Source organism: Mauremys mutica, chromosome 19 (genome assembly GCF_020497125.1).
Source record: "Mauremys mutica isolate MM-2020 ecotype Southern chromosome 19, ASM2049712v1, whole genome shotgun sequence".
NCBI lineage: Eukaryota > Metazoa > Chordata > Testudines > Geoemydidae > Mauremys > Mauremys mutica.
This window is the reverse complement of record NC_059090.1, coordinates 1,205,092-1,219,702: the sequence shown is the minus strand read 5'-3', so window position 1 is coordinate 1,219,702 and position 14,611 is coordinate 1,205,092. Positions and strand designations below refer to the sequence as shown.

Genomic DNA, 14,611 nt, shown 5'->3' with positions numbered 1-14,611 from the left:
TGCTGGGCCAGGCGCTGCTCTCACCTATCCAAGGGCAGGGGGCGCTGTAGGAGGTAGGTGACCACAGGCTCCTGGTGGTGCTGAGCCAGCACTGAGACTGCCTGGGCCAGGAGCCCTCTCGGCTCAGGGGCCTCCACACAGCGCAGGTAGATGCTGGTGATGCTCAGGATGGTCTGGACCTGGCCGTGACAGAGAGGTTACCCTGACCCCTCCCCCCCCACATCTCTCCCTCCTCTCACCCGGCCCCCCAGCCGGCCCCTCCCCCCCACATCTCTCCCTCCCCTCACCCGGCCCCCCAGCCGGCCCCTCCCCACCACATCTCTCCCTCCCCTCACCCGGCCCCCCAGCCGGCCCCTCCCCCCCACATCTCTCCCTCCCCTCACCCGGCCCCCCAGCCGGCCCCTCCCCCCCACATCTCTCCCTCCCCTCACCCGGCCCCCCAGCCGGCCCCTCCCCCCCACATCTCTCCCTCCTCTCACCCGGCCCCCCAGCCGGCCCCTCCCCACCACATCTCTCCCTCCCCTCACTCGGCCCCCCAGCCGGCCCCTCCCCCCCACATCTCTCCCTCCTCTCACCCGGCCCCCCAGCCGGCCCCTCCCCACATCTCTCCCTCCTCTCACCCGGCCCCCCAGCCGGCCCCTCCCCACCACATCTCTCCCTCCCCTCACCCGGCCCCCCAGCCGGCCCCTCCCCCCCACATCTCTCCCTCCCCTCACCCGGCCCCCCAGGCGGCCCCTCCCCCCCACATCTCTCCCTCCTCTCACCCGGCCCCCCAGCCGGCCCCTCCCCACCACATCTCTCCCTCCTCTCACCCGGCCCCCCAGCCGGCCCCTCCCCCCCACATCTCTCCCTCCCCTCACCCGGCCCCCCAGCCGGCCCCTCCCCCCCACAGCTCTCCCTCCCCTCACCCGGCCCCCCAGCCGGCCCCTCCCCACCACATCTCTCCCTCCCCTCACCCGGCCCCCCAGCCGGCCCCTCCCCACCACATCTCTCCCTCCTCTCACCCGGCCCCCCAGCCGGCCCCTCCCCACCACATCTCTCCCTCCCCTCACCCGGCCCCCCAGCCGGCCCCTCCCCACCACATCTCTCCCTCCTCTCACCCGGCCCCCCAGCTGGCCCCTCCCCACCACATCTCTCCCTCCTCTCACCCGGCCCCCCAGCTGGCCCCTCCCCACCACATCTCTCCCTCCACTCACCCAGCCCCCGACCCTGCGCCAGGGGGAAGGGGCTGCTGCCTCCCTGCAGCTCTCAATCAGAGCCCCTGGCAGAGAGTCTCAGGGAGTCCCGCTGCCCACAAACCCAGCCCCACCCCAACACCCACGGCCAGCCCAGCTTTACTGTGTCCTTCAGGTCACTGGCGCGGTCTGTCAGGAGCGTGTGAAACCACAGGACACTGGCCTGGTCACAGGCCTGGCTCACGGCCCCCAGACTCTCCAGCAGGGTCTGGGTGAAGGGCAGGATCTCCGCCTTGGGCAGGGCCCTGATGACCATCTGCAGAGAGAAGGGCACAGCCCCGGCCTGGGGTCAGCCCGAGGCCTCACTGCTCAGCCAGGCAGGGCCCCAGGGAGAGTCTGGCCATGAGCAGGGAGCGGGGTTGTCCCTGGCTGCGCTCCCCTGCAGGCTCCAGGCCCCTCTGGGGAGAATCCCTGCCCCAGAGATCCAGGCAGAGCCACTGGGTGCTGGGAGGGGCGTGGGAAGTCTGCACGTGCTGGGGCATCCCGCATCCAGGTAGTGGAGTTCCTGGGGCTGCCCATGGGAGATCCACACTGTCACCCAGCGCCCCTGTGGCCCTATGAACCCCTCCTGATTACTGACAAGGAGCCTCCCAGCTGCCAGCTCATTGCCCCCGGCCCCTGAGGCCTCCCCCAAGCAGCTCAGCTCAACAGCCCCCTCCCCAGGTGGCCCAGCCCGGTAGCACTTGGAGTCCTTACTTTGGCCAGTTTGACAGACGCGTCCCACACCTCCTCAGGAGCTGCACTCTGCAGCTCCTGACACACGCGCCTCAGTGCCCGCTGCTTATCTTGGCCCCTCAGGGTCCAAGGCTGCTTGAAAACTGCAGGAATTAACCAGGGGAAGATGCTTAGCCTGGCCTGTGGGCCAGAGCCACTGCCCCTTGGGTGCCATTATTAGTGCACCCAGAGCTGCTGAGACTGAGGGCCCAGCTTACTGGCCTTCTATTCACCCCAAGGCATCTGCAATGCCGTACCCTGAATGGGTCCTCCAGTCACGCCGTGCCACCCCCGGGCCAGGACCTCCAGTCACGCCGCGCCACCACGGGCCAGGCTCTCCAGTCACGCCGCGCCACCACGGGCCAGGCCCTCCAGTCACGCCGCGCCACCACGGGCCAGGCCCTCCAATCACGCCGTGCCTCCCCCGGGCCAGGACCTCTAGTCACGCCGCACCTCCCTGGGCCAGGTCCTCCAGTCACGCCACGCCACCACGGGCCAGGCCCTCCAGTCACGCCGCGCCTCCCCGGGCTGGGCCCTCCAGTCACGCCGTGCCACCCCCAGGCCAGGACCTCCAGTCACGTCGCGCCACCCCCGGGCCAGGACCTCCAGTCACGCCGCGCCACCACGGGCCGGGCCCTCCAATCACGCCGTGCCTCGCCGGGCAGGGCCCTCCAGTCACGCCGCGCCACCACGGGCCAGGCCCTCCAGTCACGCCGTGCCTCCCCGGGCAGGGCCCTCCAGTCATGCCGCGCCACCACGGGCCAGGCCCTCCAATCACGCCGTGCCTCGCCGGGCAGGGCCCTCCAGTCACGCCGCGCCACCACGGGCCAGGCCCTCCAGTCACGCCGTGCCTCCCCGGGCAGGGCCCTCCAGTCATGCCGCGCCACCACGGGCCAGGCCCTCCAATCACGCCGTGCCTCGCCGGGCAGGGCCCTCCAGTCACGCCGTGCCACCCCCGGGCTGGGCCCTCCAGTCACGCCACGCCACCACGGGCCAGGCCCTCCAGTCACGCCGTGCCACCCCTGGGCCAGGCCCCATATTCACCCCTGGGCACCCGTTGCCCCGAGGCCTCCGCACCTTGTACGTCTAGCAGGCACCCAATGGCGTCCCCTGCGCCCTGGCGGATGCTGCCCAGTGAGTCACAGGTGTAGGGGCCCAGCATCCCAGCCAGAGAGCTGAACTGGCCAGGAGGGATCTGTGTCTGGTTGGGAAAAGAAAGAAAACAAGTGGGCTTGGCCTGGATGCAACCAGCCTCTCGCCTCGGCCCAGGATCTGGTCCATAGCAGGCAGCGACCTCACTCTGCCAACAGCGGCCTGACTGCCCTGAGAGCAGGCCCTTTCCCTGCAGGGACTGAGGGCCAGGCGGGTGGGGCGGTACTCACGGTGATGGTGACCGTCTGGAGATATGCCTTCAGCAGGTGGGTGCTGACCCGCATGGCGCGTGCACGCTCCCACACCTGCTCTGACACCAGCCATCTCTGCAGGAGCTGCAGGCAGAGCAGGGCAATGAGCAAGCCCCCCACCAACTGCAACTGGGGGAGCAGGGGCCCAGCGGGGGGAGGGGGGAATGGAACCTGGAGAGGCCTCTGCATGGCACCTCCTGGGCCATGCCCAGAGCAGTGCTCGGCTCCCAGCCCCCTGAAGGGGGAGGGGCTGGACGAACAGCCTGCGGCTCCTCTCCGCCCATGGGGCAGGTCTTCAAAGGGACGGAAACCAGGGAAGTGGGGCCAGTCCAACCGCCCTCCCCTCTGGGGTGCAGCGCTCCAGGGAGTGTTTCTGCTCAGACAAGGAGGTTCTTCCCCCTCTAGCTTCTGTCTGAAATGAGCCCCATGATGGGCAAAGGCTGAGCCTGACCCTCCCAAGCCCCAGGACACACGCAGCCCAGCAATGTTGGGCCAAGATGTGAGGAAGTGGGACTGTTCTTAATGTTCCCTCTGAATACTGGGGGGGGGGGGGGGGCTCAGTTCCTGCCCGACCCTCTGTCGCCTGGCAACTGATGGCCAGGCCCTTGCTCCCTGCAAGCGGATGCTAAGGGTGCGGGAGAACAAAGAGATCAAGTGACCTCCAGGCCTGGGAAAGGAACTCAGCAGAGAGGAGGGGCTGGAGGGGGTTTCAGTCTGGAGCTGGCTGGGGACGAGGAGTGAGGGCAGACGTGGGGGTCTGGCTCACTGGGCCCCAGAATGGACCCGGCCGAGGGGTCCCGTTCTCTGTACCTACAAGCTCTGTTTTAGCCCGTGTTCCTGTCGTCTGATAAACCTGTTTTACTGGCTGGCTGAGAGTCACGTCTGACTGCGCAGTGGGGGGGCAGGACCCTGTGGCTTCCCCAGGACCCCACCGGGGCGGACTCGCTGTGGGAAGCACACGGAGGGGCAGAGGATGCTGAATGCTCCAAGGAGGGACCCAGGAGGTGAAGCCGTGTGAGCTTCTTGCCCTGCAGACAGTCTGCTCCAAGGGAGAGGAGGCTCCCCAGAGTCCTGTCGGGCTTTGTGGGGAGCAGTTCCAGAGCATCGCCCGTGGACTCCGTGACACAAGGCCTCAGGCCAGACCCACCCCTGGAGTGACTCCTGATAGCAGGGGGCTCTGACAGCCCTCCTGATGAGAAATCACTCCTCCTCCTTCCGGGGGATGCCTGAGCCCTGAAACACTGGACTGGACCCCCACACACACACTTCCTGGAGTCTGGGACTTCGCTCTCCCCTAGTGCATCTCCAGACCCACAACACTCCCCCTCCACAGCCCCACTCCTCACTCCTGCTCTCCACATCACAGGGCTCAGACCCAGGCAGGCTCTTACCCCGGGGTGGGCAGGAGGCTGGGAGGTGGGTCTTGTCCCTGAGGTGACAGGGGCCATCGAGGAGTCTGGACACATGGACAGAAGACCTCTCTGCCCAGCCCCCACTCACCCGCGTGAGTGGGCACCCGGAAGGTTCCCTGGAGTCGCTCTGGCATCTCATCCCCCTCCAGTAACGTCTGCATCAGCCCCTCCAGGGTGGCCATGGTGCTGGCATAAAGAGTCTGCAACCCAGAGGGAGGAGTGAGGCCCTGAAGGGGCTGGCAAGAGGCAGAGGGGGCTGGTCCCTAGGCCCAGCCCTGCGGGGAATGATGCCTGTGGGGGTACCCGGTCAGGGGCAGGGTTCATACCTGGATGGGCCCCACGTCCTCAGTGAACTCCTGGGGAGGCAGGGAAAAGACACTATCAAGACACTGCTCCATCAACTCCTGATTCTTCTCGCAGCTCAGTGGGTGCTTCACTTTACTGGCAGGAGAGAGCATGGTGGGAGGCGTTAGAGGCTCGACATTCCCCTGCCGGTGAGCATGGAGAGACCCAGAGACCTCTCCAGGCCAACACCTTCCCCCTGCTTCCTTCCCTGCCTCCTTCCTCCTCTTGGGGCTCTCCTGGTGCCCCCTCTCCCCAGGGCTCTCCCCTTGCTCTCTGGGGTGTGCAGGGGTTGCTCTGCCAGCAGGCAGGTGCTCTGTGCCCAGCAGGGCTCTCCTGCGGAGATCAGGAGCACCCTGCAGTGGTCTGAGTCCCAGGGAGCTCAAAGCATCACCAGGGCTGAGCTGACGGGACTGTTTCAGCTCTGGGGGCCATGCCACCCTGGGAACTGACCCCTGGCTCTAGGAAGGCTGGGAGCTCTCCCCACACTAGTGCCACTATGGGGGTCACACTCCTGCCTCGTACACTGCCCTGCACAGCCCACGTCAGGGCTTGCCCATGCTGGTCTGTGTGTGTAAGGATGGCCAAAGTGCCAGCTGGCGTGGAGGGGGCCGGGGCAGAGCAATACCCACCTCAGGTGCCCGATGGCCACCATTGCCTCCTGGCGAACTGGGGAGAGCAGGGAGCTCCGTGGCTCGGCCTTAATGATCTCCTGAAGTATACACAGAGAGACCAAGAACATGAGGGGAGGCAATGGTATCCCTGGGGGCGACAATGGGACCTCCCACCCACCTCCAGGGGGACTGACATAATGCCCAGAAATGTCAGCGGTGGGGAAGCTGATGGAACCTCCCCGTGCCCAAGGGGCTGGGTCCCCGACCCCAAGCCAGCCCCTGCGTCCTGCCAGCAGCCTCAGGGCAGGTTTGGAGAGCATGGGGATGACCTCCTGAGACCAGCCCACTCCCCAGTTACTTCCAAGGCCACAGTTATCCAGTTCTATCCCAGTGCCCCAGCCTGCTGGAGCCAGGGCAATGCAACCCCAGCTCAGGGCAACAATGAGACCATGAGGCCGCTGCCCCAGGCCTGGGGATCCCCCCACTCACCAGCAGCTGGCTGAGCAGCGCCTCTTTGTGAGGAAGCTGGTGGGGTTGGGATTCCCCGCTCCTCTGGACGGCCAGGCTGACTGCAGAGATGCTCTCAATGAAGCGCAGAGTAAGGGCCGTGTCCTACATGCCCACAGAGAGGAGAGTGGGAATGACAGTTGCATGCAGCCTTCCCAGCCCTTTGGGGTGAGTACAGGCTCCCACTCTGGCCACCCCACCACCCCACCCCGGAGAGGCCCCTGGCCGCTGCCCCACTCCCCTCATAGGAAGGGCCTAAAGTCATATGGCACCCTTATGGGGATGGGCCCAGAAGCTTAGGAATACCCCCACCCCACAGGAGAGAACCAGGTTCATGGAACAGCAGCATAAACTAGTCCCATGCACCAGCATCCCCAGGGCTGAGACTGAGCCTGGCTGCCTGCAGCCCACAGCCTGGCCCAGCCCCAGCCTTCCCGCAATGCTCCAGCCCGAGCTGCATGGGCCCCGGGGGACACGGTAGGATCACACTCGCTGCTCGTTACCATATGCCTGGCGTTCAGTCCCAGTGCCTGAAAAACAAAATGGGAGCAGCTGTCAAACATCAGCACTGAAGCCTCCTGGGATATGCCAGGGCCCCCAGAGCCACCTCCCCCTGCAGGAGGCATCATGGAGCCATGCTCATTGTTCCAGGGGGCCCTCGGACCCACCTCCCTCCAGTCCCTGTGCAGGTTTAAAGCTATATGGACCAGGGAAAGAAGCAGGACTGGGCTGGGCGTCACAGGGCCCTAAGAGGTGAGCAGAGTCCCAGCTGACTGCTTCCATCCCCGCTATCCTCCCATCAATCCATCCATCATAGAATCATAGAATATCAGACTTGGAAGGGAACTCAGGAGGTATCTAGTCCAATGCCCTGCTCAAAGCAGGACCAACCCCAACTAAATCATCCCAGCCAGGGCTTTGTCAAGCCGGGCCTTAAAAACCTCTAAGGAAGGAGATTCTACCACCTCCCTAGGGAACCCATTCCAGTGCTTCACCACCCTCCTAGTGAAATAGTGTTTCCTAATATCCAACCTAGACCTTCCCCACTGCAACTTGAGACCATTGCTCCTTGTTCTGTCATCTGCCACCACTGAGAACAGCCGAGCTCCATCCTCTTTGGAACCCCCCTTCAGGTAGTTGAAGGCTGCTATCAAATCTCCCCTCACTCTTCTCTTCTGCAGACTAAATAAGCCAGTTCCCTCAGCCTCTCCTCATAAGTCATGTGCTCCAGCCCCCTAATCATTTTGGTTGCCCTCCGCTGGACTCTCTCCAATTTGTCCACATCCCTTCTGTAGTGGGGGGACCAAAACTGAATGAAGTACTCCAGGTATGGCCTCACCAATGTTGAGTAGAGGGGAATAATCTTGATCTGTGGCAAGGCTCCTACTAATACAGCCCAATATGCCGTTGGCCTTCTTTGCAACAAGGGCACACTGCTGACTCATATCCAGCTTCTTGTCCACTGTAATCCCCAGGTCATAGAATCATAGAATATCAGGGTTGGAAGGGACCTCAGGAAGTCATCTAGTCCAACCCACTGCTCACAGCAAGACCAATCCCCAGACAGATTTTTGCCCCAGATCCCTAAATGGCCCCCTCAAGGATTGACCTCACAATCCTGGGTTTAGCAGACCAATGCTCAAACCACTGAGCTATCTCTGCCCCCGAACTGCTGCTTAGCCAGTCGGTTCCCAGCCTGTAGCAGTGCATGGGATTCTTTCTTCCTAAGTGCAGGACTCTGCACTTGTCCTTGTTGAACCTCATCAGATCTCTTTTGGCCCAATCCTCCAATTTGTCTAGGTCACGCCGGACCCTATCCCGACCCTCCAGCGTATCTACCTCTTCCCCCAGCTTAGTGTCATCTGCGAACTTGCTGAGGGTGCAATCCATCCCATCATCCAGATCATTAATAAAGATGTTGAACAAAACCGGCTCCAGGACCGACCCTTGGGGCACTCGAGCACTGATCACTACCCACTGAGCCTGACAATCTATCCAGCTTTCTATCCACCTTACAGTCCATTCATCCAATCCATACTTTTTTAACTTGCTGGCAAGAATAGTGTAACAAAAGCTTTCTAAAAGTCATCTCTCTCCTCCCCGCCCCGGCTGTCCTGGACTCATCAGTGCCCTCGCCCCATGGCCTGAGGCCCAATCCTGTGAGTCCCTGGGAGCCCAATCTCACAGGGCAGAAGGGATGGCAGGGAGATCGGGACCAACTTCTGCAGGCAGATACCTGGGAGCCGGTGCTGTAATGGTGCAGGATTTTGGGTACGATCTTGTCCGCCAGCTGAGGGAGCAGCTGCTGGGGGAGCGCCTGGGCTGCTGCACTGCTGTAGAACAGCAGGAGGGCGCTCTTCACTCTGTCCCTGTCCCGTGGGGTCAGGGCCTGGGGAAATGAAGAGAAGAGCAGGGATGTCACTGGGGAAAGGCCTTTCCCTCCCCAACTCCTGACCGCCCACGGCAAGCACTTCCTTGGGGCTCACGGGCTGAGAAGATTGTTCCCTAGATGCTATAAACATTGACCCTGTCCAGCTCCAACCCCCACCTCCAAGAACAAACTTCTGGTTCTCCATGCCCTCCCCCGGGTAGAACCAGCTCCCAGACCTGTGCTCCCCACATGCCCTGGGGATGATCCCTCAGCCTCACCCCTGCCTAGTTAACCAGTTCCCTCAGGTGATCATCCCATGTGGCTACAGAGCGGCTCCATCTCCAAATCCAGACAGGGCCCACTTGGATCAGAACCATGGTTCTGCCTGGGCCAGCTTTGGGCTCTGATAACCCAGCCCAGCCCCTCTGCACTGCCAGCCTGTGCCTTCCTGGCCTGGACCCATGAAGCCAACAGCCCCATGCAGACAGGGCCGGGGGCTGGGACAAGCAGGGTGCTGTACCTTCCTGAGATGCCAGGAATTCTCCCCCTCCGCCATTTCCTCCTCAAAGTCGCCCAGAGCTCTCAGGGTGGCATCCAGCTGGTCCCTGGCACAGAGCTGCAGGCAGGAGCCAAGGCACTGGGAGCAGAGAGCTCGGGGTCAGTCGAGGGCCATCAGCAACTCCAGAACAGCCTGGAGCCTCCCCGGTCCCAGCACTTCCAGCCACAGCCAGTCTCCCTAGTCCCCGGCACTCCCAGTCACAGCCAGTCTCCCCAGTGCCCGGTCCCAGCACTTCCAGTCACAGCCAGTCTCCCCAGTCCCCGGCACTTCCAGTCACAGCCAGTCTCCCCAGGCTGCAGGCCCAACGCTCCCAGTCACAACCAGTCTCCCCAGTCCCCGGTCCCAGCACTTCCAGTCACAGCCAGTCTCCCCAGTCCCCAGCACTCCCAGTCACAGCCAGTCTCCCCGGTCCCCGGCATTCCCAGTCACAGCCAGTCTCCCCGGTCCCCGGCATTCCCAGTCACAGCCAGTCTCCCCAGTCCCCAGCACTCCCAGTCACAGCCAGTCTCCCCAGTCCCCGCCATTCCCAGTCACAGCCAGTCTCCCCGGTCCCCGGCATTCCCAGTCACAGCCAGTCTCCCCAGTCCCCGGCATTCCCAGTCACAGCCAGTCTCCCCGGTCCCCGGTCCCAGCACTCCCAGTCACAGCCAGTCTCCCCAGTCCCCAGTCCCAGCACTTCCAGTCACAGCCAGTCTCCCCAGTCCCCGGTCCCAGCACTTCCAGCCACAGCCAGTCTCCCCAGTCCCCAGTCCCCGGCACTCCCAGTCACAGCCAGTCTCCCCAGTCCCCGGTCCCAGCACTTCCAGTCACAGCCAGTCTCCCCAGTCCCCGGTCCCAGCACTTCCAGTCACAGCCAGTCTCCCCAGTCCCCAGTCCCCGGCATTCCCAGTCACAGCCAGTCTCCCCGGTCCCCGGTCCCAGCACTCCCAGTCACAGCCAGTCTCCCCAGTCCCCAGTCCCAGCACTTCCAGTCACAGCCAGTCTCCCCAGTCCCCGGTCCCAGCACTCCCAGTCACAGCCAGTCTCCCCAGTCCCCAGTCCCAGCACTTCCAGTCACAGCCAGTCTCCCCAGTCCCCGGTCCCAGCACTTCCAGTCACAGCCAGTCTCCCCAGTCCCCGGTCCCAGCACTCCCAGTCACAGCCAGTCTCCCCAGTCCCCGGTCCCAGCACTTCCAGCCACAGCCAGTCTCCCCAGTCCCCGGTCCCAGCACTTCCAGTCACAGCCAGTCTCCCCAGTCCCCGGTCCCAGCACTTCCAGCCACAGCCAGTCTCCCCAGTCCCCGGTCCCAGCACTTCCAGCCACAGCCAGTCTCCCCAGTCCCCGGTCCCAGCACTTCCAGCCACAGCCAGTCTCCCCAGTCCCCGGTCCCAGCACTCCCAGTCACAGCCAGTCTCCCCAGTCCCCGGTCCCAGCACTTCCAGTCACAGCCAGTCTCCCCAGTCCCCGGTCCCAGCACTTCCAGTCACAGCCAGTCTCCCCAGTCCCCGGCATTCCCAGTCACAGCCAGTCTCCCCAGTCCCCGGTCCCAGCACTTCCAGTCACAGCCAGTCTCCCCAGTCCCCGGCATTCCCAGTCACAGCCAGTCTCCCCAGTCCCCGGTCCCAGCACTCCCAGTCACAGCCAGTCTCCCCGGTCCCCGCACTCCCAGTCACAGCCAGTCTCCCCAGTCCCCAGTCCCCGGCACTCCCAGTCACAGCCAGTCTCCCCAGTCCCCGGTCCCAGCACTCCCAGTCACAGCCAGTCTCCCCAGTCCCCGGTCCCAGCACTTCCAGTCACAGCCAGTCTCCCCAGTCCCTGGGCCCAGTGCTCCAGTCCCTCCTTAGTCACCCCCGGGAGCTCCAATCACACACAAAGGCCACAGGCCTTTGCCTGGGGGAAGGGCCCTCCAGAGCTCCTGGGTGCCCTGGAATGCAGGCGGGCTCAGCCCCTCACCTCCGTCTCTGCACCATTCAGATAGTCGGCCATGCGCAGCAGCTTCCGGAACTGTTCTGTCACTGAAGCCACAACCTTGCTCATGGCCAGGGCTGTGCCCAGAGCCTTGTAGAGGAAAGCCTGAAAGCGAGTGCAAGGGAGGGGTTAGCCCAGCCTCGGGGAGGGCGGTCTGGGCCAGCCTGGGCCAGGATCGGGGTCCCTAGCTTCAGGCAGGGCCTGGCCCCACCTGCACAGGGGGAACCGCAGGGCTTGGTTTCACTGGTGTGGGACTGCCCCAGCGCCCCCTGCCCCTCCCCAGAGCCCCCAGTACCAGGGAGGCCTTCTCTGGGAACTGACCTTCTCCACAGAGGCGTTGGCATAGCTGCCCATCTGCCGGCCCAGCTCCTGGCTCACATCCTGGCTCCAGCCGCCCTCTTTGCTCCTCCCCAAGGTCTTTCGGAGGAACTGTGTGGAAAGGAGCCGGAGGCGGGTGTGACGTTGCACAACGTATGTTTTATGGAAATATGCTTATGAACGTGAATATGACGTAACTGAAATATGCTTTATGCAAAAGGTCTCTTGTAAGGTATCATAACAAAGGTTATAACCTAAGGAATATGTTCCTCCGATTTCTATGTATGTATCATTCTTGTATCTGAAGCTAGAAATATGAAGTATAACTCTGAGGTCTTCTTGTAATTATGCAAAGTGTGGGCCATTAATGGTGGTTTAGAATCTTGATGGCTCCTATTGACTAGGACAACTGGTTGTAAATGGTTTATTTACCTGCAAACCTTCCTGTGTACCTGTGGGCCAACCCGGGAAGAATGGAGCCTAGGGGCCTTACAGTGACACGTAACCATGTCACCGGATAACGAAATCCATCTTAAATCTGGTACTTTTCCATTTAGAAGGAGGGGTGGGGACCCAGAGAGACAAAGATTCCCGCCTTGTGCCAAAGCTATAACAGGGGTTGGAGCAGGACAAAGGGGGCTGCCAGTCATGAGAAAACCCCTGCGTACCACCTGAGATGTCTGAGGGAACTAACAAGGACTGTACCGGGGAAAGGATTGGGCCCAGACTAGGAAGGAGTCTAGTCTGCAAAAGAAGCTTATCGGACCATCTCTGAGGTGCGATATTACCTGTAATCAGTTTCTTAATGTATTGAGCTTAGACCTGCGCGTTTTTGCTTTATTTTGCTTAGTGACTTATTGTGGGATTAGAATGTGAGATACTGAGCTGATTATGCTGGGAGTTGTGTGTGAAGGACTGGCCTTGGGCTTGTTCTCATTGGCCAGCTAATTGTAAATAGGATACAGGTGTGTAGGATAATTACCCTATGGGTTACAGCTGCAGCTGTGTTGATTTGATTAATCAATTGGTAATTGATTGTCTACCATATTGTATATAAGAGCATGCTGGGAAATGAATAAAGACAGATGTATACACACACACGCTGTCTCTCTCTGCTTGGGCTCTGTTCCTGCTCGAGTGCGATGCAACAAATGGCAGAGAAGCTGCGGGCACTAGTGTTGGTGGCCTGAAAAGAAAAGGAGACGCACCTGAGTTCAGTGTTGCGTGGCTAGGAGCCGCAGGAAGCCCAAAAAGAAAGGAGGCGCACCTGAGCTCAGTGTCGAGCAGCGGCCGCAGGGCGTCCGAAAAGAGGCGCACCTGAGTTCAGTGTTGCGCGGCTAGGAGCCGCAGGAAGCCCAAAAAGAAAGGAGGCGCACCTGAGCTCAGTGTTGAGCGGCAAGCTGCAGGGCGTCTGAAAAGGGAGCCCAGAGGAAGAGCGGCTATAAGTCGCGGAGAAGAAGGGCGGCTATAAGTCGCGGTGGAAAAGGGCAGAGCAGCTACCATGAAAACCGCTGTATTAGCGGAAGATATGCATCGCGGAGCGGGGCAAGCTGCAGGAAGGAGACCAGGTCCTGGCAGTTAGTGATGTTGATTTCCAGGACATTGAGTACAGCAAGGCTGTCGAGATCTTCAAGACTGTCCGGGAGATGATCATTCTTCTAGACTCCATGCTGTGAGACAAGGAGGAGTTTGGAACTTTGAAATCAAGCTGAAGGCGGGGGTGGAGAGGATCAAGGTCTCTCAGGCAGCTGCAGAACTTAAGCAGTATTGTATGCAGAATCCTGTGCTTTACTCTGAAGTCAGACAACGTCGGTGGAGAGTTCTCTTCAAGCATGAAATGAATAACAGCTGCCTTTCCTTTTTAAGAAAACACTATCTCTGTGCCATTGAGTGCATGTTAAAATATATAAGAACTCAGTTCTAATAAGAGAATAGTGTTGCCAAATGGAAAGGTTTTTGTTTTGTTTTTAAAATTTTAAGACTAGGGAGTTAACTCAGACTGCTTTGCAGCTGCCTTTAAATTCTTTTATAGAAATTGCCTTACAGATTTGATTTTAATGACACATTCACTACAGAATGTCCAACTTGTTTACTGTTTTTATTTGTGCTTCTCAAGATACTGTTTTGAAAATTGTGTTAGAGAAGCTATATTGGAGAGTTAAAGCTACAACTGCTTTTTAGTTTTTACAATTCTATCACTTGCTTAAGAAATTTTGTGCTGGTTGCATAGCATTTAGTGTACCATGCAATTATTATTAAGAGTTATGTTTTGTGTTTTTTGTTTTGTTTTGTGATGTCTTCTGGCCAGAATTGTTGTTGTGTTGTCAAGCTCTAGGACCCCCCCTCCCTCAGTGTCAGTTTGATCGCCTGACATCTGAGGGATGTTTTTGTATTAGGAAGGGGGGAATCCTGTAGAGTTTGCACTATTTGTTTGTTGTGTTTTGTTCTTGTTTAGTGTTGTTGGGTTATATGTTAATGATTGCATGGTTATATAGGTTGGTTTTAATTTTGGCTTGTGAACAGATTACTTAGTGGTTGTGTATTGTGATCTTATTTGAAGGTTTTGAGGTAGATCCTCAGCTGGTGTTACTTTACACCAGCTGAGGACCTACACCTATCTGTTTTAAACATTATGGTTTTTTAGTTTTTCATCATAATATTTATTATGATAATTTAAACTTCTTGGACAAGATTAAGATAGATTGTGGTGTTATGTTGTTATAAATTGGAAATGTTTTGTGAATGTTTTTTATCCTCTTTTCCTTTCCCTCTTTTTTATTTTGAATAGAGGGGGGAGATGTGGGATTAGAATGTGAGATACTGAGCTGATTATGCTGGGAGTTGTGTGTGAAGGACTGGCCTTGGGCTTGTTCTCATTGGCCAGCTAATTGTAAATAGGATACAGGTGTGTAGGATAATTACCCTATGGGTTACAGCTGCAGCTGTGTTGATTTGATTAATCAATTGGTAATTGATTGTCTACCATATTGTATATAAGAGCATGCTGGGAAATGAATAAAGAGGGATGTATACACACACACGCTGTCTCTCTCTGCTTGGGCTCTGTTCCTGCTCGAGTGCGATGCAACAACTTATTTTGTTCTGGCTGTTATTACTTGAAACCACTTAAATCCTACTCTTCATACTTAATAAAATCACTTTTATTTATTAATAAACCCAGAGGAAGT

The 14,611-nt window shown here is 59.6% G+C and overlaps 1 protein-coding gene across 1 annotated transcript in view; it reads right to left on the bottom strand.

Annotated features, from left to right (window-relative positions):
- Positions 1-14,611, bottom strand: part of LOC123353237 (maestro heat-like repeat-containing protein family member 2A) — a 35,949-nt gene that overhangs the window by 3,368 nt on the left and 17,970 nt on the right. Inside the window, exons 15-26 of the mRNA XM_044994208.1 lie at positions 11,427-11,534; positions 11,091-11,210; positions 9,119-9,235; positions 8,464-8,616; positions 6,731-6,757; positions 6,210-6,332; positions 5,739-5,818; positions 5,091-5,205; positions 4,869-4,964; positions 3,332-3,436; positions 1,339-1,491; positions 25-179 (exon numbers count right to left, since the gene is read on the bottom strand). Coding sequence (XP_044850143.1) covers positions 25-179; positions 1,339-1,491; positions 3,332-3,436; positions 4,869-4,964; positions 5,091-5,205; positions 5,739-5,818; positions 6,210-6,332; positions 6,731-6,757; positions 8,464-8,616; positions 9,119-9,235; positions 11,091-11,210; positions 11,427-11,534 — 1,352 coding nt within the window. The remainder of the gene's footprint in view (positions 1-24; positions 180-1,338; positions 1,492-3,331; positions 3,437-4,868; positions 4,965-5,090; positions 5,206-5,738; positions 5,819-6,209; positions 6,333-6,730; positions 6,758-8,463; positions 8,617-9,118; positions 9,236-11,090; positions 11,211-11,426; positions 11,535-14,611) is intronic.